At 50.2% G+C, this 19,649-nt stretch overlaps 1 protein-coding gene and 1 long non-coding RNA gene across 6 annotated transcripts; one reads left to right on the top strand and one right to left on the bottom strand.

Moving 5' to 3' along the window:
* Positions 1-8,429: 8,429 nt before the first annotated feature.
* LOC123821078 lies at positions 8,430-16,632 on the bottom strand. Of its 2 annotated transcripts, none has more exons than XR_006786053.1 (4): positions 16,503-16,632; positions 11,207-11,295; positions 10,527-10,612; positions 8,430-10,059 (listed from the first exon to the last, which is right to left on the bottom strand). It is a non-coding gene; the product is annotated as an uncharacterized LOC123821078 (long non-coding RNA). The 2 variants fall into 2 exon arrangements; XR_006786052.1 differs by lacking the exon at positions 16,503-16,632 and adding an exon at positions 16,053-16,172.
* COMTD1 (catechol-O-methyltransferase domain containing 1) lies at positions 16,052-18,277 on the top strand. 4 transcript variants are annotated; one of them, XM_045842370.1, is made up of 7 exons: positions 16,052-16,395; positions 16,552-16,679; positions 16,968-17,073; positions 17,162-17,280; positions 17,375-17,429; positions 17,699-17,832; positions 17,996-18,136. In XM_045842370.1, exons 1-7 carry the CDS (start codon positions 16,173-16,175, stop codon positions 18,008-18,010), a joined length of 780 nt encoding a protein of 259 aa, XP_045698326.1. In that variant the 5' UTR covers positions 16,052-16,172; the 3' UTR covers positions 18,011-18,136. The 4 variants fall into 4 exon arrangements, with proteins under 4 accessions (XP_045698326.1, XP_045698325.1, XP_045698327.1 ...); XM_045842369.1 differs by having other exon boundaries at positions 16,056-16,395; positions 17,717-17,832; positions 18,028-18,277; XM_045842368.1 differs by having other exon boundaries at positions 16,076-16,395; positions 18,028-18,277.
* The last annotated feature ends 1,372 nt before the right edge of the window (positions 18,278-19,649 follow it).

Consider the following 19,649-nt stretch of genomic DNA (forward strand, 5'->3'; position numbering starts at 1 on the left):
CAGCCTCTGGCAGCCAGGAATCTACCTTTCATCTCTATGGATTTGCCTATTCTGGACATTTCATGTAAGTGAAATTGTATATTTTGTGCCTTTTTGTCTTACTTCTTTTTAAAAATTATTTATTTATTTTTAGAGAGAGGGCAAGGGAGAGAGGGAGAGAAATATCCATCAATTGCCTCTCAGATGCCCCCAACTTGGGACCCAGCCCAAAACCCAGGCATATGCCCTGACTGGGAACCGAACCAGCAACCCTTCAGTTCACAGGCTGGCACTCGATCCACTGAGCCACTATCTGACTTCCTTTGCTTAGCATGTTTTTGCTGTGCATCCATGTTGAAGTATATGTCAAAACTTCATCCTTCTTCATGGCAAGTAAAACTCTATTGAATGGATATACCACATTTTTTATTCATTTGTAAGCTAATTGACATTTATATTTTAAGAAATTATTTCAGTATTATTAGGGACTGGACTGGAATATACAGTCCTTAGTTGGTGTGACCTTTCAAAAACCCTTTAACCCTGTTCTGTCTTTCAATGTTACTATTGATACTATTATAACTGATAAGCCATTTGTTTAATTTATTCTAGTTAGAGAAGTTGAGAACAACAAAAAGTTTTCTTTCTGGTACTTTTTAAACCTTTTCCTTATCTTTGGTGTTCTTCAATTTGGATATGATGTATCTATTCAATACGTATAGACTTCTTTTTATTTACCCTGTTTTGGATTCACTGAAATTCCCTTTTTAAATTTTTTTAACTTTTAAATTACAGTTGACATTCAATATTATATTAGTTTCAGATGTGTAGCATGGACATCTATATTATTTACAAAGTGATCCCCCCAAGAAATCGTGTGCTAACCTGGCACCATATATAGTTATTATAATATTATTGACTGTATTCCCTGTGCTGTACTTTATATCCACATGATGAAATTCTTGAATTTGAGAATTCATGTTTTTTAATAATCATGGGAAATTGCCAGCTACTTATCTCTTTGAATATTGACTCTTTCCCATTGATCCTATAATTGCTTTCCAAAATTCTGATTAGAAATATATTAGAGCTTTTCATTCCATTATCCACAGCTTATTTTCATATTTTCCATTTTTCTTTCTGTGCTGGATTATGTGTAATTCTTTCAAATTTACCTTCCAGTTTACAAATTCCCTCTCCAGCTGTGTTTGTTCTGTTTAACTATTCCATTGAGTTTTTAATTTCATATGTGATATATTTAAATTTCTAGAACCTCTGTTTGGTTCTTTTTCAAATCTGCCTGGTCATTTTTGCAATGCCTTGCTTTTTTCTTGTGCCACAGAAGCTCAAATTATGGAAGGGGTAGGCCGCCCAACGAGGTGGATGTCCTCAGCATGGGCGGTAGTTTCACTCGTCATATACTTCCCTGGACTGATGTTTCCAATTTGTTCCTGGCCTCTTGTAATTCTCATGTGTTTTTATAGGCTCTTCTGGTAACTGAAGAGAATTTCAAAACTATTTTTAGCATCATTGTATTTTTTTAGCTGATTTCTTTGTAAACCTTCAGCCATATAGATTGCAAATTCTTTATCCAACATCCATGCTTTCAGAAAATAACTGCTAACCACCTACTACATGCCAATAACTGCCCCGGGGTCTTGCAGGAGAACAAATCAGAGCCTGTGTCTGCACTCGAGGCTGCTTATAGTTTCTGGAGAAGCCAGAAACCCCACAGTTAACCAGTATGCTCTGAAGGGGTAAAAGTTGGTAAGCAAGTCCATGCTGAGATATACAAAGGCCAGAAACACCAATAATCAAGTTGATTATCTTTATGAGATATTTTATGAGATATGAACTAAATATTCAACATTTAGTTAAGGGGAAAAATACCTTACGAAGCAAAATACAAGCTCTTCTCTTGCATTAGAAGGCATTAGGGAAGCTGTCTGTTATTTGGGCACATGTTATAATTGCAACATATATCTTTTGCACAGAGGATCTAGCTCCCACCCCAAACTCAAGCTACTTAAAAAAGCAGTTATTCCAACCACATACAGTAGCCTCCTGGAAAGCTGTTGTGGTAAATTTTTCCATTTCCTTACATTTCCACTGATGTCTTAGCTGCTTGCCTAGCCATCTCTTAACTTTAGTGTCCCGAGTAACTATTGCTGCATAACAAATCACTCCAAAACAGTGGCTTAAAATGAAAACTATATGTTATGGCTTGAATTGTGTCCCCTCAAAAGAGATGTTGAAGTCCTAACCCCCAGCACTCAGATGTGGTCTTACTTGAGAAATAGGGTCATTGCAGATGTAACTAGTTAGGATGAGACCATCCTGGGATAGGGTGGGCCCCTAATCAGATGTGACTGGTGCCCTTATAAGAAGAGGAAAATTTGGACAGAGAGACCCAGGAAGAACACAATGCAAAAATGGAGTTGGAGACTGGAGTGATGCACCTACAAGCCAAGGAATACCAAGCATTGCTACAAAAAGCAAGGGGAGAGGCATAGAACAGGTTCTCTCCCAGGGACCTCAGAAGTAACCAACTGTGCCAACACCTTGATTGTAGCCTCTAGCCTCCAGAACTGTGAGAGAATAGATTTGTTGTTTTACCCCCTTTGTGGCCATTTGTCACCTAGGCAGCCCTAGGAAACTGGTACATGATCATTTACTTTGCTCCTGAGCCTGGAGGTTGTCTGGAATCCAGGCCATTCTCACTCTGGGTGTGTCATGCATTGTAGGCATTAGGTGGTTGGGTCTGGGTTCATCTCAAAGGCCTCATCATGCACTTGCCTGACATCTGGGCTAAGAAGCCTCAACAAGCTGCCACTGGAAGAGCTGGTGCCCTCTGGGCATCTCTCCCCCTCCACGTGGTCTCTACACATGGCAACCTCAGGGGAGATAGACTCTTACAGGGCAGCCAGCTGCTCCCAGAGCAAGGGTCCAAGAGAGAATCTGGGAGAAACTATTTGGCCCTTTTCTAACTAGCTTTGGAAGTCATAGAACATCACTTTTACTACATTCTGTTCCCAGAGCCCACCCAGGTTCAAGGTGAGGAGACATATAGGTTCCACCTCCTGATGAGAGGAGTGCCTGAGAATCCATGGACATGTTTTATAACCCCCAACCAGCTCAGTTAGTGGGGACATCTGGCCTGGAGGATGGGGGAAGGCTCCCTGGAGATAGCAGTGTCTGCCTGCCTGAACCTGAAGCGGGAGGAGTTACCTGTGAACAAGGTCTGTGGCAGGGAGAAGAGCCATGCCCCTCCCACCCCTCCCACCCCTCCCACCCCTCCCATCAGAGGCTGGAATACACCCTCTTCAGTCCTCAGTCCTCAAGACATCCTCCAGGACAGCTGGAGCCTCAGACTCACTCACTTGGCTGAGACTGTGTGCCAGGCCCTGGAGATCCAGACTCTGCCCAGAGACCACCCAAGCCAAAGATCATCCCTAGGGGCTCCTCCCTGGCCACCACCCAAAAGGGTCAACAAGCTCAGGCGCTTTGTGTGCCTGATGGAGACCCATCTTTCTGCCCTTAGTCTGAGGCCATTTCTGTCCCTGCCTCCCCCACTAATCTGGGGCAAAAGAAGTCCCCCCAGAGAGGGCTCCCATGTATAGAATAACCACCCCTGAGGTTTGGGGGCTCAGTCCCAGGGTCTGGAGCAGTTACTCTCCCCCAGCCAACCTAATTCTCTGCCTTCTGATGAATATTTAAAAACAGTATGGTGATTGCCAGAGGGAAAGAGGGTGGGGGAAGGGAGGAGAGTGGATGGGGAGATAAATGGTGATGGAAGGAGACTTAACTTGGGTGGTAAACACACAATACAACATACAGATGATGTGTTATAGAATTGTACACCTGAGACCCATATAATTTTATTAACCAATGTCACCCCAATGAATTCAATTAAAAAATAAATAAATAAATCTTCTCCCCGCCCCTCTCTGTTGATAAGGAGACGTGCATTTCTCATTATGCTGTTAGCCTGTGGAGGCCACTTTTCCATCAAGGGAAACATCCAGTTGTCTGGTCACCTGGAAGTACCTCATCAGGGACACTGTAGGGTGTACACACATACACACAGCTCTCAACTTCTCTGAGAGGCCTCTGATCTCCCGAGGAGGCCTGTGGTCACATCAGTCTTTCCTCCAGTCCCGCCTCTGCCCTCAGAGCAGCAACCAAGGCCATCCGACAAGGTGCCTGTTCGCTGAGCCCCTGCTGCAGTTCAGCACGGAGCCATCTGTCCTTGGAAGGGGTGCTCTAGTGGACACCACCCGCACTGAGGAAGCCCAGGCTAGGGGAACGGGAAGTGCTAGTTTGTGTCTGAGATTCAGTGTCAGTTTGTCTCAAAATTTCTCTCCAGAACCTGAGATCCTTCTCTTCTCTCTTCCTCTCACCCTCCTTCTATTCTCTCTCTGCCTCCTTCTTCCTCTCACCCTCCATCTGTCTGTCTATGTTTGTGTGTCTGAGCTCTTTCACTGTCACATTCCCCACCCCTGCCAACACATGCACACAAGGGTCCAGGGCTGTGTACAGAGTTTGGCCTTTCCCTCAGTCTTCAGTACCAGAATCTGGCCAAATGCATAGGAAAACTCCATGAAGGAATGAACAGTAGCTCCTGGCAGCCTCCTTCTCCCCTCACCCCTTTCCCAGGTCTCTAAGCTGAGACCTCAGGTGGGATGGATGGGTGAGACAATGACCAAAGACCACAATGGCTAAGGAGGGGGATTATTCCCAGTGGCCAGACTGAAATAGAGCACATGCAGCAGAGGAGACAGGATTTAAATTCTTACCCATAATCAAAATTCCTCCCAACCTGAGAGCTCCACACCAAAAAGGTTCAGCTGTTTGCCAGCTATGTGACTTAAGATGTGTCACTGAACTTCTCTGAGCCTATAATAAGTCCTATTTTAAAAGACGGTTATGATTCAACACAATAAAGACTGTTGATTTCTTTTGAATGCTTTGGGCTGCAAATAACAGAAAAGTCAACCAAGACTTACTTGAGCAATAAAGATAATTATTTCACACACTAAGATTCTAGCAGCAGGCATTTTCAGGTTTTGTACAATGATTCAGAAATGCCACTGAAAACCAGTTTCCTTCTATATATCTACTTCACCCTCCTCGGTTTGTTATTGACATCTCATGCTGTTTCATCATGGTTCAGTAACAGCTGGTGCAACTCTGGATGTCATGGACCACATTCCAAATAAGAAGAAGGGATATATTAATAATGAACACCCCTTCAGGTGATGAACTTCACTAGAGGTGACCCAAGGATCCCACCTTGAGATCATCTGCCCTGCAGCATGATTACCTACCATGAAACTCATTCTCACCTCAGATGCTTTTACATTAAAAAAAAAAAAAACCTTCAGAGAAAAGGTGGGACCCCTTTGGTAGGATTCCATGCACATGGGGGGCTAGGTAGGGGCAGGAGAAGGCTTCCTGGTACCTCAGGTCCTATCACAGACCTTCAGAGCTGGAAGGGACCTGAGAAGCCGCCCCCTAATTCGACCACATGTTGGGGAAACTGAAGCCCAGGGAAGAGAAGTGGTTTCCTCACAGTCACACAGCAGAGCCAGGGCTCAGTGTTCCTGGCTCTGAGATCCTCTTGCTATTCTGAGGTGAGTCCTCAGAAAGGAGGCCTTGGCCAAGGGAATGCAGGTTTCTTTGGTGGGTTCCCCAGAAGCAGAGCCTGCACCGGGGGCTCCTATTCAGATGATGGACTGGGAAGGCTCTGAGATGAAGGGAAGTGAGGGGCACAAGACAGGAAAGAGGTAAAAGCTACATCAGAATGAGGTCTCCACTGGGCTCCAGCTGCAGCGCGGTCCTGCAGACGGCTCCAGAGCACGAACACCATCACAGAGTTAGTCCTTCCTTGAGGCTTGGGGTCACCTTTTGTGCCACCACATCAGTCAGTCATCGGCCACAGTCTCCCAGGTGTGCATGCGGGTGGTGTGAAGCCTGCTGGGTGGAGGCGGCTCTTGCTTGGCTGATGATGCTGCTCCAGGAAAGGGGCAGCTGTGGGCCAATGGCAGCAGCCCTCCAGCAGCCGGGGCTGGAAAGCAAGCAGGTCAGAAGGCAAACAAGCCACTCTCCTTCCCAGAAGTTCCAGTCCCCCCAGCATTTTCAGCCACAGAACGGTGTCCAGGCAGATAGGCCTGTGTCCTCTGCACCCACCGTTTCCTTGCTCATAACATGGGCACACAGGACCAAAGGACCACTGAGTTATCTTCCAGCTCTGCATTGCAGGGCTTCTCAGAGTCCACTTCCACCTCATCCCGATGTTCCCACTGGGCAGGCCCCCCACCTGCAGACTCCCCACTCACCCCAGCAGCTGAAGAGCCACCGAGAACAGCAGACCTGACTTGGGGCGGGGAACACACAACACAATACGCAGATGATGTGTTATGGAATTGTACACCTGGGCCCTGTATAATTTTATTAACCAATGTCTCCCCAATAAATTCAATTAAAAACTACATCTTAAAATTTGAAGAAAAAAAAAGAACCTTTGAGAACAAAGTGGGGTCTCTACTCAGCAGGCCTGAACACCACGAGGTGGGCAGAAGCAAGTTTCTGGGTTTGCGAACATCCCCAGCCTGCTGAGCAGACCTGGGGAGTCAGTATTTCTTGAAATGTAAGTACTGAGACCACACTGGGTTGCTAGTAAATTCATTATCCCATTACACAGGCCTGAATTATTCAGCGCTTTGGAGGCTGCCTCAGGAATGCGCCCAGCACAGTCAAGGCCTGAATTAGTGGGATGGATGGATCAGGCCCCGGGCCGGCTGGTGCTGGGATGGCAGGTCTTGGCCCAGAGCGGCCGCCAGGGCTTGAAGGCGCCAGAGGGTCCAGCTGGCAGCACCTGGGCCCTGGGTGTTCCTGGGACCTGGGGAAGGGCTTGTGTAGATATGCATGGACTCCCTAAGTGCCCCCCCACCAAAAAATTGGCAAAGTATATTTTTGGAGGCCCACCTGCACCAAACCAACCCAGGGACAGAAGACCCAGACTCTACTACCTGGCTGTGTGACCTCCAGCAAGTCATTCACCTCTCTGAGCCTGTGTCTTTATCCATAAAATGCAGCAATGATGCTGAACATTCCCAGTATCCATTCTCCCTCTAAGCATAATGATAGAACTGAGTTTTCATTGAGTACATAATCCTCTGGAATAAAGACTATTTCTAGGTTGAAGTGTGCCCATGTGACCAAGTGCTAGTCAAAATGATGCAAGTAGAAGTATCCTGTGAAACTTTGAAGATGTGTCCTTAAAGGAAGGGGCTGAGTCCTATCTTTTCCTTTCCTTTTTCTGAAAACTGGGGTAAAGGTATGATGGCTGGATCTCAAGCAGTCATCTTGCTCAGTGAGGAGAAGCCACATGATGGGGATGGTGGCACAACAGAGTGGAAGCCTGAGTCCCTGTTGACTCTGGAGCCTCCTTACCACCTCCAGGTTGTATCTATATAAAATAGAGGCCCTGTCCTGTGTGTCTCAGTTGGTTGGGCCTTGTCCCACAAGCTGAAAAGTCACCCCACAAGCCAAAATGTCACAGTTTGATTCCCTGTCAGGGCACAAGCCTGGGTTGTGGGTTCAGTCACCAGGTGAGGTGCGTAGGAGACACAATGGATTGATGTTTCTCTCTCACTTCCAGGTTTCTCACCCTCTCTTTCTTCCTCTCTTCCTCTCTCCCTAAAAATAAATAAGTAAAATCTTTAAAGACTAAAATAGAAATGAACTTCTCTCTTGATTAAGTCATTGTCTTTTGGATTTTTCTGTCATAGCCAAACCCCACCCTACTTTGTTGGGCAAGCCTGAGGGTGAAGTGAGACGTTACAGGAAAACAGCCACTTCAATAGGTATTTCCTCTAGTATACTTCAGTGGTTAAGAACCGTAAGCCCTGAAACCAGAGGATTTGAGTTCAAATCCCAACTCTACCATTTAATAAACTATGCAACTTCAGGCAAGTTGCTTAACCTCTCGGTGCTTCAGCTTCCTCATCTGTAACATGGGGATAAATATGAGAATTAACTGAGTCACTATGAAGCTACAAGAAGTGTTATATAAGTATCAGCAGTTGCTATCCCACTTTTACACATTTATCGGGAGTCCCGGTGGAGCTCAGGGTCCTGGGTCTCCATACATCTCCAAAAGCTTCATCTCTGTCTGGATTTTTCCTGCAGGGGCAGCTGTGCTCTTCAGGAAGCTTCAGTCATGACATGAACAGCTTTGCCTCGGTGGGAAGGCCCCCAACCTGAACCAAAGAGGGATGGGCAGCAGAGACTGGGATCCTAGTTTGGGGCCAGGAGGGGGACTGCTCTCTGGGATCCCCAGGAAGCTCTTCCTTAGGAAGAGAGAAAGAGAAATAAAAGCACCTGACTGTGTACCCCAGGCAGGTATCATGGGCCTGTGGGGAGTGGATTAAATCAGAGGTCACAGCTCATGTGCCAGCAGCACAAAGACCAATATGGAATATGAGTGCAATGTGTTGTGTTGAGGCAGCAGGGAGTGGTGGGGACTTTGGCAAAACACATAACCCATGTGAGGATGGGGACAGGCACATGCAGTGCTAGTAGCCTTGGCATGCAGCAAAATGGGTCTGGCTTGGTGAAATCTTCTACTTTCTCAACAGAAATGAAAATCAAATCTAAATTCTTTGTGAAATTTTCAAATTGTTTAGTGTTGGCGTCACTCAAACAAACAAAACACTGATCAAGAAAAACAAAGTATGCCCCCAGGCCAGCCCGGGGCTGCAGCCGTGAACAAGCACTGGGAGGTCTCCAGTGCATGCAGTCTGAATCCTGAGTCCCAGGCTGCATTTCCTGGTGTTTCTGGGGGAAAGGGGCATACGCTGAGCTTGAGGGTGGCTTGGAGGAAAGAAAGGGCTGGGAGTTTCTCCTTTGCTGGCCGGCAGGTGCTCTAGGCTGGAAGAGGGAAGGTGAGCCAGACCCCTCAGCTCCCTCTCCTGTCCATTTTCAGGATGGCAGTGAGGGTGGGCGGAGGCAAGGGGTTGCCTTGCAACCTTAGGCAACACTCCAATTCCCAGAGCTTCAGGTTCTTCCTCTGAGGCGGAACTGATTAGAAAATCTTCAGCTTCTGCCTGCGGCAGCTATTGTGGCCTGCCTGAGCTCACTGAGACCGTGCCCAATGGGGTCTCTGCACCCATACCTTTGGAGATACCCTGGGGCCCTCAGGACCTGTGTGTAGATTGGACTGCTGCTCCTGACTCTGCACTCTGCCACCAGTAATAGGGTTACATGTCCATACCCCTGGCCGTGTGACCTTACGGGGCCGCCCCATGGAGAGGATAGAGCACACGCCTTTACTCAGGACTTGGGGCTTGGCCAAGTGATGCTGTGGCCACTGGAACATCAGCAGACCTGACTGAGGTGGAGGCTTTAAAAGCACTTACGAGGTGGGCTTCTTGCACCGGTGTTGTCCACTGGGAAAGAACACTCCCAGGTGGAAAGATCTGAACCCACCACTGAAGCAGAAGAGCCCCAGCTGACCCTCTGAACCAGAAGCAAGAAAATTAATTGATTATTCTAGAAGCCAATGAAACCTGGGGCTGTTATATAACATTTCCATAGCACAAACCCAACTACTGTGCCAGGAGGATGTGGGCTTCTCCGACCCTGTCCCCAGCAAGATGCACAGGAACTCCCAACCCATCTGGTCATCCACTGTCCCAGAGGCCTCTGTGCCCCTGGCACTGAGGCAAATAAAGAGACTCCCCCTGGAGTGGGGAAATACCCCAGGCTGTGGCCACACAGAATTGGAGCCAGTCCCATGTCACGGCTGTGAGACTTCGGATGAGTCCCTTCCTCTGTCTGAAAGCCACCTGTAGAGTGATCGTGCCTACTTCATCGATGAGAGGCCACAGGTCTGCAGCAGCACAAAGGTGGGTTCCCAATGCTGGCATTTGGGCTCGTCAAGTAGAGGAGGGACTGGGCCTGCCAGGAGTCTTTGGAATGGAGGCATCTCCTGCGAGAAACTCACTCTTGAGGAAAATGAAGCCTCACCTCTGGAGGGCATGATTTCAAGTTCAGTATGGAATCTGTCACTGTGTCCTGAAGGAAAAAAACAAGCAGGTTTATCTCAGCACCAACTCTAAGCCTATGGGCCTAGCCATACTGCTTGGGGGCTTATATCAGTCAGGAATGCTTTGAGCTTCAAGTAAAAGAATATATAGCAAAGCATTGCTTAAACAGAAAGGGCTCCTTTTTCTCATGTAACAAGTAGTCCGTCTGGAACCAGACAGTTGCTAATGATGGCTCAATGGCTAGATAATGCCTTCAAGCACCAGCACTCCATCTTTTGTCTCACCATCCTCACTGGTTTTTTAAATCTTAACTCCATTGCCTAATGGCCACAAGACAGCTGCTATGATTCCAACCATTTCATCTTTACATAACCCCATACAAGGTTAAAAGAGGCTAAGCAGTAATAGAGGGGTTTCTTATTATCAGGGAGGAAAATGTTCTGGGAAGCCAGAAATGAGCTGCAGAGAGGATAAAAGCACCTTGAAAAAACATACCTGAGATGGCTGTGACAGCCTGAGATGGATCACAATTCATCCCCTAGAGCTGGGCATACTGTTCCTTGGATAATGTCAGGCTCCCACTGGCAAAGAAGGAGAAGGAGGAATGCTTCAGAGGCAGACAGTATAGGCATCGGCTGGAGGAGGGCAAATCCATCCCACTGTGGGAGCAGCACCAGGCAGGACCCTTAACTGCAAACCACAGAAGCTGCTCAGTAGTAAACAGTAGTGTTTACTTTGTTGCATACAACAAACCCACTCTGTTGTAAACAGCAGCTTCCGGGAGCACCAGAGAATCAGGTTTGCATGCTCCACCAGCAGGAACTTCACAGCTAGAAGCCCCGCCCAATCACACCACGGGACTGTTCTAGTGAGAACACAGCCACCGCACAGCCCACCTCTGGCGAGAGGCTTCAGTGCAACCACCCCGGCAGCAACAGGCACCGCCACCTCATCACACTCACTCACTGAGCACCTTTCTCCTTCACACAGCGGCTAACTCCCATTGCCCACATTTGCATTCCTTGAGTCTTTTGCCATACATCTGGAGGGTGGAAACTAGGTCCCATGTCTTCCTCGGGGTACATGTGCTTGTCGTCTTTGAGAAAACAAGGACTCACAACATAGGCCAGTGTCTTAATGTGAAGAGCTAAAAGCTGCAGGGAGACTTTCTTTACCAGGTCTCAAAAGGGCCGCATGAAGTCTTGACCATTTGAAGGCTTCTGAGGGTCGGCCAGGGTGTCCAGCAGAAGCATTCCTGGCCACCCTGACAAGAAAGAAGGAGAGAAACAGGTGACACCATGAAAAACACACCTAAGTTATTCACTGGGGACTCTCAGAAACACCTGGATTGAGCCAGATAAATTGAATCACAGGTAAATTGTTGGTACATGGAAGATGCTCTCCCGGAGAACTAAATGAATTTCCAGAGGACCTAGGGGCTCCGGACTTGGGCCCAGTGGTGAGATGACAAACTTGTACGGAAGCTGAATTAGAGACAAGTTCACATCCTGGCTCTGCCACTTATGCACCACTTGATATCTGGGAGCCTTGGTTTGCCCATCTGGGAAATGGAGACAGTGCCGGTTACTAGACAGGGGTGCCCTGAGGAACGTCCCACCTCCCATTCATTTCATGCCGCAGCAGGGAACTCCGTGTGTTTAAGCATCTGACCCCACCCTGGTTGTCAGGGAGGGGGAATGGGAACCGGGCAGGGGTATTTTAATCCATATAACTGTTCTGAGAGCTTGGAGCCTGTGGCAGGCAGAATTTTGCCATCCTCCCATGATCTCTACCACCCATGTTACTCCCAAGGGAGGGCTTCGCAGGTGTAACTAACCAGCCCACCTTCAAATAATCTGGTACATTATCTCAGATTATCTGGGTGGGCCTAATGTAATCACGTGAGCCCTTAAAGGCAGGAGAGGAAGGCATCAAAAAGATGCAAGGGGTCTTTGCTGGCCTTGAACATGAAGGAGCTTCATGTGAAGGAGCTGAATCTGCCAACAGCTAGAGAGCTTGGAAGAAAGCCCGAAGCACCAGGGCAGAACTGCAGCCCCGGGCAACACCTTGACTTCATCTTGGGGAGACCCTAAGCAGAGAATCTGGCCATGTCTTGCCAGACTTTTGACCTACAGACGCATGAGATAATAAATGGGTGACTTAAGCCACAGCGACAGAACACTAACACAGAAGGATCATCCCCAGCTTCTAGTTGAGGAACTCTGAGCTCACATAGCCACAGAGTGAGTGGTGGGGCCAATGTGTGAATCCAAGCCCATGTGACTCCCGAGCCCACGTTGTCACTTCCCATTTGGCCTGTCCAGGTGAGGGAACGGAGGCGCTAGAGTCTGAGGTGTGGCCTGCCAGCTCTGCAGCTTCTCAGCGGAGGTGGGAGCAGGCTGTGGGCCCTCTGTCCTCCTGAACTCCTCTCAGGAACCCCAGGAGCCCTGACTCATGGTCTGTCTGCATCCATCCACTCAGCTCGAAATGGCCCCCTAGAGCCCCGGAATCAGGGGATTGCCTCCCAAAGTCATAGGTGAAAAGACGCCATCCTCTCTGGGGAGCTCAGCAGACTTCCCCCAGATGTGGTGAGACTCCAGGCTACAGCTTCTCTGTGGGGAGAAGAGGCCTAAAGAAGGCAAGCCCTGGAGAGAGACCCAGAGATGCCTCTGGCAGCCCGCAGCTACTGGGGGAGAGCCCACTGAGTGTGAGAAGGAAACTGAAGGGCACAAAGGTAGGAAGAGGATTCCTGGGGCAGAGATGAGGTGGGTGGGGGCAATCAGCTGAGCACTGAGGCCCTTCTGGCCCTACCGGCCTTACTTCTATGCCCTAACTTCTCTGATCCATGCCCTAAATCAGAGACAACAGTTGTTCCATTGGCCAGATCAATGATGTATTCAATTCAACTGACACAGTACTTTAAAAATTTTTCTCATTAAAAGCCAGATTTCTAACCTCTCTTGAAAAAATCATTAATTCTGGCCACACTACACCCATCTTCCCACATGGCAGCATGGATTGGAGTCAGGTGGCTGCCATGCCTTCTGACAGCACATGAGCTTTGGAGCACCACAGTCCCCACTGCTCCCTCTTGCCCTCCGCTCAGCTACCTGCCCAGTCCCTGAAGACATCCGAGTTTCAATCCCTTAGGCCCAACCCGACTCTATGGCATTTCCCTTCTGCCCCTGACTCACCCAGTCCTGAGGGAGCTTGGGAGAGGTGCCCAGCCTCTGATGTTAGCAGGTCTGGGATACGGAGAAGTTGAGGGCATTAGGATAGAAATTCAGGTGTTTCTTCTGGTTTTGTTTTATTGTGGACAACTGTTCCCAGTGACCTGGTTTGGCTAAGAATTGGTCAGGGGTCATATTCCTGACTTCCTGGTGTGAACCTAAGGGAATGTGCAGGCACCCATTCACTTCCTCTGCCTTTATGAGCCTTCAGGGTCCCTGACGCCTAACGGAGCAGCTGCACTTGGCCAAAAGAACAACTGAGAGGGGCAGAAATGGTCCTCCCTCCTCCCCTGAGGCAGCTACCCATTTCCACATGGCCCTTTGGGGAGGCCCAGCTCCCCTCACCTCTGGGGGCCACCTCTGAGGAAAAGAATCAAAACCTATTTTGTCTTCAGACCCCTGGCCTTCTAGGAAAAGGCCCCATAACAGATTCGGAGGCAACACTTTGCTGCCTTCATTGTGCGCTGAGACGCTGGCACTGCAGTGGAAGAGACAAGAAATCAGGAGTAAATGGGGGAGGGAGGTGGAAAAATTAAATTTTGCGTGATCAGCAAGGTTTCAAACAATCGCTCGCCAACTGAAGTGGGTGCCACGTCTATAAGTCATTCTGTTTTATAGACCATTAGGATCTCCAGAGAGAACCTGCATGGAGACCACTGCTTTTTGTTGAAATTAAAATGTCAGAGAAAAAGAAATAGAACAAAACAGGGAATCTGCAATTAATTACCAGGCCATAAAAATTCAATAATCAGGAGGCAGAGCGGCCGCGGGCCCAGAGGTATCGGAGCCAGCGTAACAAGAATGGAATACATTAATCTTTTCAAATTAGTTTTTTAATCTGACAGGGATATATGGTGACATGCCTCCCCTCCCGGCCCGTTCCCCTACCTCCTCAGGCTCCGGACTGCAGCCAGGCTGGAGAGGGAGGTTCTGCGGTGAGAAGGGGGTCTGCCCACACCTGGACCCCCAGACAGGGAGGGAATGAGGTCTACAGCCTCCGCTGGCCTGGTGGAGGGGCCCCAGCAGTGGTGCCAGGAAAGCACTTCTTGTGCACATGGTTCCAGCTGGGGCCCAGTGAGTCAGGACACCTCTTTGGTGTGCCCCCACTCTGGACAGGGGGTCAGAGGATTTAAGAAAACAGGAGCGGGGTCTAGGGAGTAACCATGGAGAAGTGGTCTCTCTGAGCTTTGGTTTCCTCCTCTGGAAAATGAGAATAATATCACAGCCTCACAGAGACGCCTGGTGTTCAATAAAAAAACCCCTACTGTTACCGTTTTTACTGTCCAGACTGGCTGCTCAGACAGCATGGAGCCGGAGGCACTGCCAGCACACAATTCAGAGAGCATTTATTCAGCACTTACTGTGTGCTGAGCTCTGGGTGAGGAGAGACCAGCAGCTTCAGTCCTTACTCTGGGGAATGAGACTCGCAGTCAGGTCACAGAAACATTTACAGGGCCAAGTAGGATGCAGAGCATCAATGGGGAAGGGGCTTCTCTTCTGAGCAGGATGTTCACCCCGTGACAGAGAACTGATAGGAGCTGGACGGCCCTGCTTGACAGCGGGCTCCTCCCCCGCGTCTCCGGCCTGGGGACCGCCAGCGATTGGACAGAGGACCAGCTCCACCCCTGTGTCTAATTGGAGGCTGTGCCCTCAGCTCCTGGAGTCGGTCCTGGAAGTGGGCCTACTACAGTGTTGCTTCCCCCAGGTTCAGGAGTCCGGCCGGGCAGTGCCGATCAGTCCCTAGTTTCAACATTCTCTCCAGCTCAACCCGGTTTCAGCCTCAGCCAAGCCGCTCTCTCACTTACCGCCTCTCCTTCCCCCAACAATCCTGCCTCGGGGCCTTGGTAGCACTGAACCCCGCCTAGGAAGCCCCCAGTGGAGCTCTAGCCAGTGTGGTTACTAACCAGGCTGTCTGTCCCCTGGAGACAGCAGTAGAGCAGTAGCCAGGTGACCTTCTGCCCTTACGACTTCGACTCCTTTCCAAATGTGACAGTTATAACCTACTAAGTGCTGGGCCTTATGTAAATCCTTCGCCTGGATTTTCTCATTTCCTCCCCTAGGTGGTGGGGACTATTAACCCGTTTTTCAGAAAATGAAATTTTGAAGCTGGGGTTGCTCACAGGTTCTTGTGTGTCCTGTGGTCTCCAAACACAGCTTCACTAAGAATACAAGCCAATACAGGGCAATTTCTTTCACCCTTCCCTGAGGTACACAGTAGGTGTTCAACCAATACTAACTGGACTGTGTCCCTGCAGAAAAGTCTGCAAGTGATCTCACCTGCCCTCCGATCTTTTTCCTCCTCAAGATGTCGTCATTCCATCCTATAATCTTAACAGCAGCTGGCATTTACTGAGCACCTACTCTGTGCCAAGCTGTGGGATCTGGTGCCATTTGCAGTTAAAACTGTGCTCCCTGTTCCCACAAAGGAAACTGAGGCCTAGAGACACTGATGAGCCTAAGATCTCACACTCATGTCTATTTGGGACCCAGGATTTTAACTAAGGACATCTCAGCGCCCTATCAACCTGATCTGCCTCAGAGCTCCCTAGTCAACCTCTGGTGGTGTACGCCCAAACAAGTTTCTTCACTCCTTCAACTTGATACCCTTGGTCACCTCCCCCAAAGGCCTCCTCTGATTCTCAGTTCCTCAGGAACTTTCACTTCTATCACTTTTGTACTCGGTACTATCCTGTTACACTGACGGCCCTCTCACCCTCTCACATATGCCCCAGGGGGTCTCAGCAGAAATGGTAGTGATGAGAAAGAAGCTTAGTAAATTTTTCTCTCTGACCTAGGTCCCGGGACCCTAGATGCAGGTCTTGGTCCCCGCTGGGCGAAGTTCCGAGCGCAGCCACCAGATGGCACCCAGCTGGCTTGGGCAGGGCTTGCAGTAAGGCCATGCGACCGCCAGATGATGCTCCATACCGCATCCTGCCGGCAGTGCCGGGACCAGGTGGAAAGTGAAAGGCCTGAGGGTCCGATCGCGGTCCAGGTAGCCCCAGCACTAGTAACCTTTCCACCGCCGCCTTCTGCAAACGCAATGATCCAGCCCATGCCCCGGCTCTCTGTGCCCGCGGCGCTGGCCCTGGGATCAGCCGCTCTAGGCGCTGCCTTCGCTACCGGCCTTTTCCTGGGTGAGTAGGGACGAGCCTGCAGGTCCCTCCGCAGAGGCCCTGCGGGCAGGGCTGGCGCGGGAGCACAGCCCTTGGAATACCCGAGGCTGGCTCTGGCTGAGGCTCACCCATGGTGCTCCGGAGTCCCAGGCCCTGACTTAGTACCCCTCCCGGCAGGGAGATGGTGCCCTCCATGGCAATCTCGGCGACAGAAGCGCCTGCTGCCCCCCGAGGACAGCCCCCTGTGGCAGTATCTGCTGAGCCGTTCCTTGCGGGAGCATCCGGCCTTACGGAGCCTGCGGCTGGTCAGCAGGGCCGAGGGCGGGACCGGGAACCCGGCTGGTCTGCAGGGCCGAGGGCGGTACCAGGAACCCACCTCCGGCCCTGCGGACCCCACGTGGTTGCATGACCTTGGGTTAGGCACGGACCTTGGTTTCCGCGCTCTTTAGCCCAGTCGCGGTGGGCGTTCCCTTCGAGGGCGTTCCTCTAGCCCCGCCCACAGACACGCCCACGGGGGAGGTCCTGAACTTGGGGCCGGCAAGGCTTACTGGCAGAGCTGCAGCGACCCTCTTCCCTCCCACACGTACACACAGCTAACTCTGGAGCAGCCGCTGGGGGATTCCATGATGACCTGTGAGCAGGCCCAGCTTCTAGCCAACCTGGCGCGACTCATTAAGGCCAAGAAGGCACTGGACCTGGGTAGGGCACGCGGCCGTGATCACTGGATGTCTAAGTCACCAGCCATCTCCTCACTGTGGCCTGAGCCTATCTGTGTCCCTGTCCCCAGGTACTTTCACAGGCTACTCAGCCTTAGCATTGGCCCTGGCACTGCCCCCGACTGGGCACGTGGTGACCTGTGAGGTGAACCCGGGGCCCCCGGAGCTGGGGCGGCCCCTGTGGCGGCAGGTGAGTGTCCCTCATCAGGCCCTTGGAACCCAGCCACTCCACTCCCAGCGCTGGGAGAAGGGATGTGCTGGTTCTGACCCCACTCCTTCCTCAGGCTGAAGAGGAGCACAAGATCGACCTTCGGTTGAAGCCCGCCCTGGATACCCTGGGTGAGCACGGTGTGGAAGGGGCTTTGGCGCCATATCCCAAATGGGGCCATCAGGTGTCAGCTAGTAACCAGGTCCTACGGATGGGCTTGGGGCAATAACAGCCCCCCACTGCCCAGCCTCAGGGTATGCAGCCACATGCAAGGTAGCAGGGCTGGCGTCCTTGAGGCCGGAGTCCCTGAGTGGTCATGGCACCTAGACTGACCTGGGCAGGGGCTTCCAGCCACTGGGCCTGCGGACTCAGCCACATCTGCCCATCCCTCCCCCGCAAGATGAGCTCCTTGACGCAGGCGAGGCTGGCACCTTTGACATGGCCGTGGTGGACGCCGACAAGGAGAACTGCACCGCCTACTACGAGCGGTGCCTGCAGCTGCTGCGGCCTGGAGGCGTCCTTGCTGTCCTCAGTGTAAGGGATAGCCTAAGGGGAGAAAAGATGCTCTCGGGCTGGGAATCCTACCCCTTGGCTCCTCCCCATGCCCCGCCCCCGGACCCCAAAGCCCCAAGCAGTATTCACGTCAGCTCCTCCCTCGAGGTATTCATGCAGAGTTCTCACTCCCCTCCCCCTGAAGGCCCCGCCCCCGTGATGCCCTGCCCTCCACAGGTCCTGTGGCGAGGAAAAGTGTTGCAACCCCAACCGGGAGATCTGGAAACCGAGTGCGTACGAAACCTGAATGAGCGCATCCTGCGGGACGCCAGAGTCCACATCAGCCTCTTGCCCCTGGGCGACGGCCTCACTTTAGCTTTCAAAATCTAAGATTGGCCCTTAACGATGGGATCAATGGAGGGGACCCGGAAACCCCAGCAATCTACCCAGTTTTAAATGTCAATAAAGTGGGTCCTGGACAATCTTATGAGCTTCCATGCAGCACTGAAGTGGGGTTGCAAGGGAAGGCCCAGCCAGGCTGCTTCTTGAGCAAAAGTGAGCCTTAAGGTTAGATGTTCATCCCCTCCCTGGCACAGTCCTGATGGCCACGTGGCACCAGGGCTGTGGCCTAACCCTAGGAGCCACCAGCTGGATGGAGGCAGGATTTAGTTTTAATTGGCTTGGCCACATGCAATTTGACAGAAAACCCAACTCCACAGGTTTGCCCCTATTCCACAGTCTTGAGGGCCAGATGCTGGGTAGAGACCAACCTGGTCTCCTTCCATCTCTTCCTAGGAGGCACAAGTGAATGAAGTTTGGTCTCAGTGCAGCTGGGACTACTGGGGAAGCCATACCTGGGATCTGACAACAGGACTTGTAGGGGAGTAACTTATGCCAGTTCAGCGGCCACTTAACCATGTTTTCTCATAACTGCCAGCTCGGCCTCACCTCTTTGAGCCAGTCCACTTGACTTAGACATTAAGACCTCAAGGTCCACATAAGTATATATCCTGTCTTCCCCCTTAAGTCCTGAAGGTGAGGGATTGGGTGGGATCACTGGCCAGAGGTGAGAAGCAGACAAGCCTATAAATAGGAATTGGTATGGCAATTTTTAACAGGTGCTCCAGAGGGAAGTTAGACTTTAAAACACCGACATCTATGAGTAGAGGTGGATAGGGAGCCAGGTGCTCTTCTGTTTCAAACCTACATAAATCCTCCAGGATGTCCATATCTCAGACAGAAATACCATAAGCCTATAATATACAACCAGGTTTTGCTACCACCTGGTTAGTGGCAGTGTACCTGGAGGCTGCTAGCAGAAACACAGGAATCCACAGGTGGCAACTTGCGTAAGTAATCCTACAGGTCCTGGATATACCTTGTATTGGGTTGGCCAAAGTTCATTTCGTTTTTTTCCATACAGTGGCTCTTGTAGTGCTTAGTCATCTTTAACTTCATTCAAAACAATTTTGTTAGGGCTATATTGTGACACTGTCATTGGCATGCATTCAAAAAAAATAAAAATTTTTGCGCAGCCATTTTAATATTAAAGATGGAAGAAAATATGCAACACTTTTGGCTCATTATGCTTTATTTCAAGAAAGGTGAAAATACAAGTGAAACGTAAAAAAGATTTGTGCAGTATATGGAGAAGATGCTGTGATTTATCAAATGTGTCAAATGTGGCTTGCAAAGTCTCATTACTACTGACATTTTGGCCAAATACAGTAAATTCTTTGCTGGGGGGCTGTCATATGCATTGAAAAACATTTAGCAGCAACCCTGGCCTCTCTCTACCCACTAGAAACCAATGGCAGGAGATAGCTGACACACTCAATATCCAAATCAATACAAGTTAC

The sequence above is a fragment of the Phyllostomus hastatus genome, unplaced genomic scaffold (genome assembly GCF_019186645.2).
Source record: "Phyllostomus hastatus isolate PE091 unplaced genomic scaffold, TTU_PhHast_1.1 phas_contig_38, whole genome shotgun sequence".
Taxonomy (NCBI): Eukaryota; Metazoa; Chordata; class Mammalia; order Chiroptera; family Phyllostomidae; genus Phyllostomus; species Phyllostomus hastatus.

What these genes read in the sequence shown, in the direction of transcription:
- COMTD1 (XM_045842368.1), top strand. Translation starts at nt 16,173, where the DNA reads ATGATGCTCCATACCGCATCCTGCCGGCAGTGCCGGGACCAGGTGGAA. An exon ending in GGCGGCCCCTGTGGCGGCAG is followed by an intron (nt 17,281 to 17,374) that starts GTGAGTGTCCCT and finishes CTCCTTCCTCAG; the next exon opens with GCTGAAGAGGAGCACAAGAT. An exon ending in GCGTCCTTGCTGTCCTCAGT is followed by an intron (nt 17,833 to 18,027) that starts GTAAGGGATAGC and finishes TGCCCTCCACAG; the next exon opens with GTCCTGTGGCGAGGAAAAGT.